Source organism: Pseudonaja textilis, chromosome 6, assembly GCF_049901715.1.
Source record: "Pseudonaja textilis isolate UNSWEBS1 chromosome 6, rPseTex1.2, whole genome shotgun sequence".
NCBI lineage: Eukaryota > Metazoa > Chordata > Lepidosauria > Squamata > Elapidae > Pseudonaja > Pseudonaja textilis.
In genome coordinates, this window is record NC_141995.1 from 47215640 (window position 1) to 47226980 (window position 11341).

Sequence of the window (11341 nt, forward strand, 5' to 3'; positions counted from 1 at the left end):
GTCCCTAGGTAGAGAAGTATACATAGTACCGATTGAACATAAACACAACCAAGAATGTGGTTTTATGTCTTCTTAACTTAATCTGGTGATTGTAAACCAACTTTTCCTTCCTAAAGTGGAAGGAAAGCTGGCAAACTGAACCATCAGGGAAACACAAGAGTTGTTTTGAACAGGGACGATGGAGAAACAAAGCCAAGTCCCATAACTGCTACTATCTCCACCAATTTCCTAGAACATTAAATTGATGGTTGCCTTCCCACCGGTGACTTTGTCGATGGTCTTCAAAGTTGAAGCACTACAACACACCTGTGGCATCTGCTTCATGATTGCAGAACTAATTTAATTAATTTTATAGAGCTGCCCACTCCCAAAGACATGTGATCAGAATGGGATGCAACTAGCCAATTGATGTTTGTCGTGGTCCAATGCCAAATGTTTAATTCAATGTTTTCAGTCAGTTGTGTTGTGGTTCACTGGCAGCTGGTGTAAATGGCAGCAGAACTGAACAGTGGGGAAGGACAGGGACCAGTCAGGGAGTCTGGAGAGGACTCGGATGAGGGTCCTGCATCTGATGCAGGGATGGGGCCAGGACCATCTGGGAGTGGGGTGCTGCCTCCAGAGCCTTTGGAGTCTGGCAGCAGCGAGGCAGAGGAACAAGGGAAGCCTGTTCCCAATGTGCGTGTGCACAGAGCTGCTAGAAGGTTAGAGCAGCTGAAACAAAAGGCATGACTCAGAAGTAAGGCTGGGAGGTGATTGCCCCTCCCATAAGTTATCAAAGTCAGGCCAAGGTGACGAAACCTTTGCAGGAAGCAAAGTAGATCGGTTCTGAGTCATCCTTGAAGTTCGTTGTACTTCAGTTGTTGTTGTTTTGTACTCAAGTTGGTTTCTGTTCTAGTTCATTGGATACTACTGTTTTTGGCAGCACTCCACAGAACTGAAAGGTGGGTGCTTATCTCGGGGGGCTGTTTGAGATTAATTCCGGCTGGGGATGAAAACCATTTTGTTGCCTGTGTTCATGTGCAATGACAATAAAGTTGAATCTAATCTAATCTAATCTAAAAAACAATTCCCAGCATTGCAATAAAATAGGTTTTGTTTTTAAAATAAGTTTGTGAATAATTACGGTTCACAAAGCCTGGGTCAGAACAAATTGATTGCATGGCCTGTTTTACAGCCATCCAATGACCATATCCCACTTTAACCCCAAAACAGGAGCAAATTATTTACCCAAGTCTCATTTAGGGTCATTATTATATGGAAGTAGGTTTTTGGCAGGTGGGTGAAATTTTAATCTGGAGATAGTTTAGAAGGCATGCTGATGAGCTGTTCAACTTGTGTCAAGCAGGTCCCTCCTGCTTTCTAAAGTTGTAGATCAGCCAGGAAGGTGGCTTCAATCTCGTGTAATGTGTCCCCATTAGCCTCAACGTAACTCACCTTGTACATACTAATAGTACAAAAGAGAAAAAAAATGATGAAAGGACCCAGAAGCTCAACTGTATGTCAACATCTGTTACCCATATAATTTCCCCTATAGCTCTCCTGCCCAATCGTGAATGTTTCCTTCATTTTCTTTCTTCAACCTGGTGCTCCCTTATTAACTTGGACTTTGCTTGCTGGGATATGAAGGTAGTTGCAGTAGAAGACAATAGCCATGTTCTAGATTCAGGGAGGTCGAAATCTAGGTGGTCTCCAGAGCCCCCCTCTGAAAACATCGGATCATGGTATAACTTCATCTCTTTTTAGCATTTCCCATTATTATTTATATTATTTTTTTAGTGTACAGTTTTGCATATATATTCTCTAAGGAACCCAGCTTGTGAAATTTGAATTATGTATTGCGTATTTTACAATGTTGTGGTGTTGATAAGGAACGTTGGGGGAAGGGAAGGGAAAGACTTCTGTAAAATAGCTTTGGATTGTCCTGTTTTAGAAAAGGATGAGCCGGAATATTGCTTATTGCTTTAATAAGATTTGCTGAAAAAGCAAACGACTCTCTGGTCATGCTTTCATTTCTGCAATGTATTAAAAAATATTGAGCTATACATTTTTTTAACAACTTAGTCCCTTGGTTTTTGTTTGTTTTGTAATGAGGGTTCTTCCTTAACTGTGGATAAAACTACAAATGACCAACAATGTAAAATGGAATGATGTAATTCGGCAAGGTTTTTTATCTTGTTGGAAAAGAATAAACAGGGTATTGAGTGCAATATTGAAAATGGAAAATTAAAAGATTTTTAAAAGACTATGAATGACAAAACTCTTATTTTTTATTAAAAAACACTTCAGGTATAATAATGAAGTATTATTTTATATCATTATGTGTGCATTTCATTTATAACCATACATACATGCACTGTCATGCTCTTGTTAGAGTCGGACTCTGAGGGAGAGGAGGAACAGGTGACAGGGAGTGGAAGTGTGGCTCTGGAGGTTGTGAAGGAGGCTGGGGAAGGGCAGAGGCCGGCTGGAAGGTCAGAGGAAGAACCAGGCCCATCCCCTCTTCATCCTAGGACACGCAGGGAGGAACGGAGAAGAAAACAACTTGGCTTATGAGAGAGGAAGTGGCCATGATCCCCCTCATTGGTTGTAGCCTGGGAGAATAGTATATAAGAGAGACAGTTAAAACACAGTGCTGCAAGAAGCAAAGCGTGTGTTATTTGGGGCTGAAGTTATCCTGGTTGGCGTCCTTGCAACAGACTGTGCCTTGTTATCTCCTTGAAGTTGGTAATTACTTATCCTGGTCTGTTGTGGAATTTTCTTCATGGTAGTTTGTTCTGGGTTTTTTATTTCACCTCTATCTGCTCATTAAGTTCGGACAGTATTGCTTTCTTTTGAAGACCATTTTTGAATAAATTTTATCTGCAAGTGAGAATTATTGAACAGTGGGGCCAAGTTGGAGGCATTAAAGGACATTTATTTACATTTTGGATTTTGTTACGTTTGTGTTACACTCTGGCTCATCACACTCATTCATCATTCATTCATTCATTCATTCATTCATTCAATCAATCAATCAATCAATCAATCAGAGTGTTTTCAACTCCTGGACAAGACAAGGGTGGGAAGGGAGGAAACAGGTGGTCCTTGAGTTATGGCCACAATTGGCCTCAAATTTTATGCTGCTAAATGAAACATTTGTCAAGTGAGTTTTGCCCTATTTAATGACTGTTCTTGACACAGTTGTTAGTCAATCACTGCAGTTAAGTTAGTGAGTGAGTGAATCTGGCTTCCCCCAGGGACTTTGATCCCAAAGGGGAAATCGTGTGATCCCAGAATGCTGCCATATGAACCAGCCGCAAAACATCTTGAATTTCGATCATGTCACCATGGGAATGCTGCAGTGGTCATAAGTGTGAAAAATGTTCACAAGTCTGTTTTTTTCCAGTGCCGTAACAGTCATTAAATGAACTGTTGTGAGTGGAGGACTCCGTGTATCTAGCCCAGAGTCACCCAGCTTGGTTTGTATCTAAGGTGGGACTATAATTCACAATCAAGTGGTTTCTAGCTTGATGCCTTCACTACTACACCCAACTGGATCTCCCAGTATGTCCCAGTAGCCAATTCTTTCTCCATTACCTGAGAGGCCACTTGGGCAGATCGCTTTAAGATGTTAAACCTAACCCTAACCCTAAGCGGTTTACAGAGTCAGCCTCTTGCCCCCAACAATCTGGACTCTCATTTTACCGACCTCAGAAGAATGGAAGGCTGAGTCAACCTTTGAGCCAGTCAGGATCAAACTGCTGGCAGTTGGCAGAATTAGCCTGCAATGCTGCATTCTAACCCCTGCATCACCAGAGAAGGAAGGGAGGGAGGGAGGGAGGGAGGGAGGGAGGAAGGAAGGAAGGAAGGAAGGAAGGAAGGAAGGAAGGAAGGAAGGAAGGAAGGAAGGAAGGAAGGAAGGAAGGAAAATTAAAGAAAAGGGAAGGAGGGAGGGAGGAGGATTAAAGGGAAGCAAAGGAGGGAGGGAGGGAGGGAAGGAAGGAAGGAAAGAAAGAAGGAAGGAAAATGAAAGAGAAGGGAGGGTGGGAGGAAGATTAATGGGAAGCAAGGCAGGAAGGGAGGAAAGAAGGAAGGGAGGGAGGGAGGGAGGAAGGAAAATTAAAGAGAAGGGAGGGAGGGAGGGAAGGGAAATGGAGGGCAGCAGGAAGCTTAAAGGGAAGGAAGGAAAGAAGGAAGGAGAGGGAGGGAAGGACCTCTAGCTATAGCACTTAGATTTATAATCCCACTTTCCAGCCCTCTCTACACAGTTTACAGAGTCAGCCTCTTGCCCCCCAACAATCTGGGTCCTCATTTTACCACCTCGGAAGGACGGAGGGCTGAGTCAACCTGGAGCCTGGTGGGATTTGAACTGCCAAATTGCAGTCAGCTGGCAGTCAGCAGAATTAGCCTTCAGTACTGCACTCTAACCACTGCGCCACCACAGCTCTTCTATCCGACATTAACACAACTGAGCAGGTTCAGAGGTATCTCTCAAGAAAAGTACTCCACTCCTCCACTCATCATAGAATTCCCTATGCCTCCAGGCTCGAAATTTTGGGCCTGGACAATCTAGAACTCCGCTGCCCGAGGTCCAATCTAAGCATAATTCACAAAATTGTCTGCTACAACGTCTTGCCTGTCAATGACTTCTTCAGTCTCAACCACAATAATACACGGGCAAATAACTGACACAAACTCAAGGTGAACTACTCCAAAATCAATTGCAGAAAACACGACTTCAGCCACAGAGAATGGTCAACGCCTGGAACGGCCTACTTGACTCCATTGTTACAACCTCAACCTCTCACAGCTTCAACCTCAAACTGTCTACCGTGGACCTCATCCCATTCCTAAGAGGTCCTTAAAGGGGGCGTGCATAAGTGCACCAACCTGCCTATCGTCCCTGTCTTACTGTCCCCATTTATCTGTATTTACTCCCTTTGTTCATGCTTATGTCCATACCTGTTATCTTGTACATATTTGACCAACAAATAAATGCTTCTTTTCTTGAAAAAATATCAGCTAAGCCCCCAAGAAGAGACCATTGATTGATTGACATTCTTTGAACTCTCCCTTGGTTGGGGAGGACATTGATTACACAATGGGGAAGGCTACCCATCAGATCTAATGGCTTAGTTTATTGAAGGCTGCTCATAATCCTATTTAAGAAGGATTATGGAGTGTGGGTAATATTATCTGGAAGTGCCAAACAAAACCAAAGCTGGGAAATGACTTGTCAATCAACAGGAGTGCTGATTTATCAGCTACTTAGAAGCCAAGGACTTGACATTACAAGGAAGCAACAGCCAATAGCGGAGTGAATGCTCCATCACTGGAGGTTTTTAAGAAGAGACTGGACAGCCATTTGTCTGAAATGGTAAAGGGCCATGATGGTGAATCTATGGCATGCGTGAGCCCCAGCCAAAATTACCGGCGCATGCGCATGCTTCCCAGCTAATTTTTTGCCTGTTTGAGGCCTTTTTTGGCCTCCCAGAGGCTCTAGGGAAGGCTCTTCAGCCTTTGGAGGGGGAAAAACAGGTCAGTTTCATCACTTCCTGTATTTCTGGAAGGGGAAGAGTTAGGGTGAGGATTTAGGGTTGATTTTTGGGTTAGGTTTTGGGTTAGGGTTAGGGTTAGGGTTTGGGTTAGGATTTAGGATTTAGGGTTAGGGTTAGGGTTAGGGTTTGGGTTAGGATTTAGGATTTAGGGTTAGGGTTAGGGTTAGGGTTAGGGTTAGGTTTTGGGTTAGGGTTAGGATTTAGAGTTAGGGTTAGGGTTACATTTTGGGTTAGGGTTAGGGTTTGGGTTTGGGTTTGGGTTAGGGTTAGGATTCAGTTAGGGTTAGGTTAGGGTTAGGTTTGGGTTAGGGTTAGGTTTTGGGTTAGGGTTAGGATTTAGGGTTAGGGTTAGGTTTTAGGTTAGGGTTAGGTTTTGCGTTAGGGTTAGGGTTACGGTTAGGGTTTGGGTTAGGGTTTGGGTTAGGGTTAGGATTCAGAGTTAGGGTTAGGGTTACGGTTACGGTTAGGTTTTAGGTTAGGGTTAGGTTTGGGTTGGGGTTAGTGTTAATATTTAGAGTTAGGTTTTGGGTTAGGGTTAGGATTTAGAGTTAGGGTTAGGGTTAGGTTTTAGGTTAGGGTTAGGGTTAGGGTTAGGGTTAGGGTTAGGATTTAGAGTTAGGGTTAGGGTTAGGGTTAGGTTTTGGGTTAGGGTTAGGGTTAGGATTTAAAGTTAGGGTTAGGTTTTAGGTTAGGGTTAGGTTTTGCGTTAGGGTTAGGGTTAGGTTTTGGGTTAGGGTTAGGGTTAGGATTTAGAGTTAGGGTTATAGTTAGGATTTAGAGTTAGGGTTAGGGGTATGTTTTAGGTTAGGCTAGGTTTTGTGTTACGGTTAGGGTTATGGTTAGGTTTTGGGTTATGGTTAGGTTTTGTGTTAGGGTTAGGATTTAGAGTTAGGGTTAGGTTTTGGTTTAGGGTTAGGGTTCGGGTTAGGTTTTAGTTTAGGGTTAGGGTTAGGCTTAGGCTTAGGGTTAGGGTTAGGTTTTAGGTTAGGGTTAGGTTTTGGGTTAGGGTTAGGGTTAGGTTTTGGGTTAGGGTTAGGGTTAGGGTTAGGGTTAGGTTTTTGGTTAGGGTTAGGTTTTTGGTTAGGGTTAGGGTTAGGATTTAGAATTAGGGTTAGGGTGAGGGTTAGATTTAGGGTTAGGTTTTTAGTTACGGTTAGGGTTAGGATTAGGATTTAAAGTTAGGTTTTGGGTTAGAGTTAGGGTTAGGGTTAGGTTTTAGGTTAGAGTTAGGTTTTTGGTTAGGGTTAGGATTTCGAGTTCGGTTTTTGGTTAGGGTTAGGGTTAAGGTTAGGGTTAGGTTTTAGGTTAGGGTTAGGTTTTGGGTTAGGGTTCGGGTTAGGGTTAGGGTTAATATTTTGAATTAGGGTTAGAGTTAGGGTTAGGATTTTGAGTTAGGGTTAGGGTTAGTGTTAGTATTAGGTTTAGGGTTAGGTTTTGAGTTAGGGTTAGGGTTAGGGCTGTGGTAGTGTTAGGGTTAGGGTTAGGTTTTGGGTTAGGGTTAGGTTTTGTTTTAGGGTTAGGTTTAGGTTTACGTTTTGGGTTAGGGTTAGGTTTTGGGTTAGGGTTAGGGTTAGGATTTAGGGGTAGGGGTAGGGGTAGGATTTAGAATTAGGGTTAGGGTTAGGGGTATGGTTAGGGTTAGGGTTAGGTTTTAGGTTTGGGGTACGTTTTGGGTTAGGGTTAGGGTTAGGTTTTGCATTAGGGTTAGGTTTTGGGTTAGGGTTAGGGTTAGGATTTAGGGTTAGGGTTACGGGTAGGGGTCGGATTTAAAGTTAGGGTTAGGGTTCGGTTTTAGGTTTCGGTTACGTTTTGGGTCAGGGTTAGGGTTAGGATTTAGGGTTAGGGTTAGGGTCAGAAGGTAATAATTCTTTCAACAGAAAGAAACAAAAAAATGTTAGCTGGTAAGGATTTTGTAATATCAGTAGTAATTGCACTTAGACTTAAGTACCCCTTCACAATGCTTTACAGACCTCTCTGAGTGGCTTACAGAATCAGCCTATTTCCCCCAACAATCTGGGTGCTCTTTTTACTGTCCTCAGATGGATGGAAGGCCGAGTCAACCTTGAACCGCTCAGGATCAAACTCTTGGAGTGAATATTGAGGAAACCTTTAATGCTGCATTCTAACCACTGTGCCACCAGGGTGCACAAAAAATAGATAGATTTACAGAGTTGCAAGCAGAGATGGTATTCAGCAGGTTCTGACCAGTTCTGGAGAACCGGTAGTGGAAATTTTGAGTAGTTCAGAAAACCGGCAAATCCCACCTCTGACTGGCCCCGCCCCCATCTCTTCTCTGCCTCTCAAGTCCCAGCTGATCGGCTGGATCTTCTTTAGTTGCCCTGCACAGGAGAACGGAGCTGGAAAGCAGGTTAAGTGGGGTGTGGAGGGAATGGGGATTTTGCAGTAACCTTCCCCTGCCCTGCCCACCAAGCCATACCCACCAAACCATGCCCACCAAGCCACGCACATCAAGCCAAGCCACCCCTACAGAACCGGTAGTAAAAAATTTTTTGAATCCCATCACTGATCCCAATCAACAACCAAAAAGCCAGACATGACCAGGTTCCATGTAAATACAATGCACAGAACAGCTCAAAGCACCCCCTAGAGGGAAGTACCCTGGAGATGGGGTCCAGCATGAGTCCAAAAGTGGGAAGAGTAAGCTTCTGGTCCCAAGGACCGACCCATATTGGATCCTGAAACAGAACAACATTTGAAGCTCAGGGATGGAGTTTCTACCTGTCCTTTTTTCGTGTTTTCTAAACATAGAGGACAGTTCCGTTCAGTCATTTAAGCTACCTGAAATATTAGAGTCCTCGACTCCAGGTACAGAGTCCACCCTCACTTGACATGACCCACACTCGACCCATCACAAAACCTATCACAAGACAGCAATGGATGGAAACTAATCGAGGAGAGAAACAACCTGGAACTAAGGAGGAATTTCCTGACAGTCAGAACAATGAATCAGTGGAACGACTGGCCTCCAGAAGTTGTGGGTGCTCCCTCACTGGAGGCTTTCAAGAAGGGATTGAACGGGGTGTGGGGTTTCCTACCTAAGCAAGGGGTTGGAACAGAAGACCCCCCCAAATCCCTTATAACTCTATTATTCTATTACTCTATTATTAGCTCGATACCCATGCTTTGCTACAAAACGATGTGGTCAGGCTTAGTTTTGAGGAAGGAAAATAGGGGGGAGGGAAATTCTGCCTCTGCATCCATCGCTATTCATCTGGCTAGCATCCTGTTCAGTGTGTGAGAAAGTTGAGGGCTGCTTGGAAACTGAAACAGTATTTGCTATGTGAGCAAGGACCCTGGGCGTGGCTTAGCTCAACTGTTCTGTACTAAAGCTGCTGTGAAAGTAAAACTGAAATTGAAACTGAAACTCCTCTCCTCTGCTTGGGTTTTGCCTTTGGAAGAGATTTCTTTTCAGGTGGGGAGGGGGAGTAGAACTCCTTAGCATCAGAGTGTGTTAATAATAATAACAATATAGGAAATACTCTAAATGCTCTGATGGCCATTTCGAAAAATCCTTTCTTAGTGAGCCCCTAGAAGCCAAGAGGAACCTACGTGCCAAATTTCAAGTTTGTAGGCTTTATGGATCTGGAGATTTTGTGATGATGTGTGAGGGGTATTTCACTTTTATATATATAGATTCTATTATCACTCTATCATTCTATTATTCTATTAATTATTCTATTATTCTATTATTGTTAATTCTATTCAGACCCTCATCTGACATGACCCACACCTGACCCATCACAAGTTCCATCACCTGACATGACCTTCCCATCTCCATCCCAAGCCCTATTGACCACATGAAGCCCTTATGAAGAACAGAAGAACACCGAAAATCACGCCCCAATTCTGCTGATGTTACCCAACTTGGTAACGAAACATTCGAATACCAACCCACAAACTCAGAGAATGAACCTTCGCCCTCATCCGTCACCTGAGCTACAGATATTCTCCACTATTGCATATCTAAGCTTATTATAAAAGGCCTTTTCCTAAGTTGATTCTAGGCTTCTCACGGCCTAGCAATTAAAAAAAAAGTATTTAAACTATTTGTATGTATTTATCTCCCTAGCTACGTTTTATTACTCCTTTCCCAATTAAGAAACTGTTGACACCATGTTTTCTGTGTCTAGTATCTACAATTTGACGTCATTACAACTGTCACGGCGGCCTTCCTTTCCCAGGCACTTGATTATTAAGGTGATTTCTGCAAATAAAAAAATTCACTTGAGTGTAAACACGCCCTCAAGGGTCAACAGTTACATAATTGTGTTTTGAGTGTGTTCCTGGGAAATAATACTGGGTCCCAATGTGGCAGGTGTAATTTGGAAGGAGTAATAGCAACCATGTTTAAAATAATAGTCCAAGTTTGCTTGGCTACTATGATCATTGGGATTCTTCTTTGATCAGAGGTAGGATGCTGCTGGTGTAACAACTGGTTCTGTGATCGCAACCTTTCACAGCTTTCTAAAAACACTTACCTGCTATGTTACTACTGGAGCGTAACACAGCTGAGGAGCGGCAATCCGCTTTGCAGCACGAATCAGCTGAGAGGATATAGGTAAGTACAGCACGGGGTGGGCGAGCAAGCCCACATGATCGCCGAAGCAAACTGGTTCACTGCTAGCTGATCGTCGGAACTAGGGGTTCACCCAAACTGGTCCAAACCAGTAGAATCCCACTCCTTTCTTTGATCTAAACAAATGCAACCATGGTTGTCTTAGTCATTTTTAATTATGACTGTCGCCAAATCATCCTCAATGTTGTGGCCTGTTGGCCCATCGGCCCCTCCAGCAGCCAGATCAGACAAGGAGAAGGAGTGGGAGTCTAGGTCAGCAACCGAGGGGGAAGAAAAAATGGAGCTGGCAGAGAAATAGAGAGAGACAGAGGCGGAGCCAGGGCTGTCTGTCAGCCCTCGGATGGAGAGTCAACATCCTCCAGGTCTGGAGGTGGTTGATGAGGAAGAGGAGGGTCCAGTGCCTGACAAACAGATGTGCAGGAGGTAGAGGAGAGGAGAGCAGTGGGAATCTATGAGCCGGTCTTTGGGAAGGAAGAGCCATCGCTGCTAGCCCTGGAGATATGTGGCAGACAACTATTCGTCTCCCTGCCGGACAGACTTATTTGCCTTTGTTGAGAGAGAAACCTTTTGCCCGGAAACTTTTGTATTATTTCCTAATAAAGGAAACGTTGATTTAATTAGAGAGGGTTTGTCATGCCGGGTTAGAACAGTAGGAAGTTAGCCATAGTTTTCTCAGCTTAATACAGTGATGGCTAACCTTTTCGTCATCGCGTGCTGAAAGTGCGCGCGCGCACGTGCCTGCAATCATAATGCAATGTACCCACAACCTCCCACCCCGCTGTGCATGCACACACGACCCCCCCTTCACGCTGCACATCTCTGTGCGCATGCACCTCTTGCATGTGCCCCGCCCCCTACGCATGCGCGGCAGATACTCGACAATCAGCTGGCTGGCGGGAGGTGCGCATGCATGCACAGTAGACCTGATCCGGGGTGACGGTTCGCGTGCCGGCAGAGATGACTCTGCATGCCACTTCCGGCACGTGTGACATAGGTTCGCCATCACAGCCTTAGTATGTCATTATTTTATACCTGATCAACACAAGACCAGTTAATACATTATACTGTGATTTATCTCCTGACACCGCCACATTCTAGGAGGGATGCTGACTGACTAATGAGAAGCCTAGTTTACAACAGGCTTACAACAGTTCATGCAGTGACGGTTCAAAGCTACCCCAGCACTGAGAAAAAAGTGACTTTCAGA

The 11341-nt window shown here is 44.1% G+C and overlaps 2 protein-coding genes across 2 annotated transcripts in view; both read right to left on the reverse strand.

The window, feature by feature from the left end:
• Window positions 1-11341, reverse strand: part of HMX1 (H6 family homeobox 1) — a 243007-nt gene that overhangs the window by 90944 nt on the left and 140722 nt on the right. The gene's annotated exons all lie outside the window — the stretch shown is intronic.
• The window catches only part of SEL1L3 (SEL1L family member 3), a 53395-nt gene continuing 44731 nt past the window's right edge, over window positions 2678-11341 (reverse strand). The window contains exon 24 of the mRNA XM_087936520.1: window positions 2678-2859. Within this exon, the coding sequence (XP_087792646.1) occupies window positions 2795-2859 (65 nt within the window). The 3' untranslated portion in view covers window positions 2678-2794. The remainder of the gene's footprint in view (window positions 2860-11341) is intronic.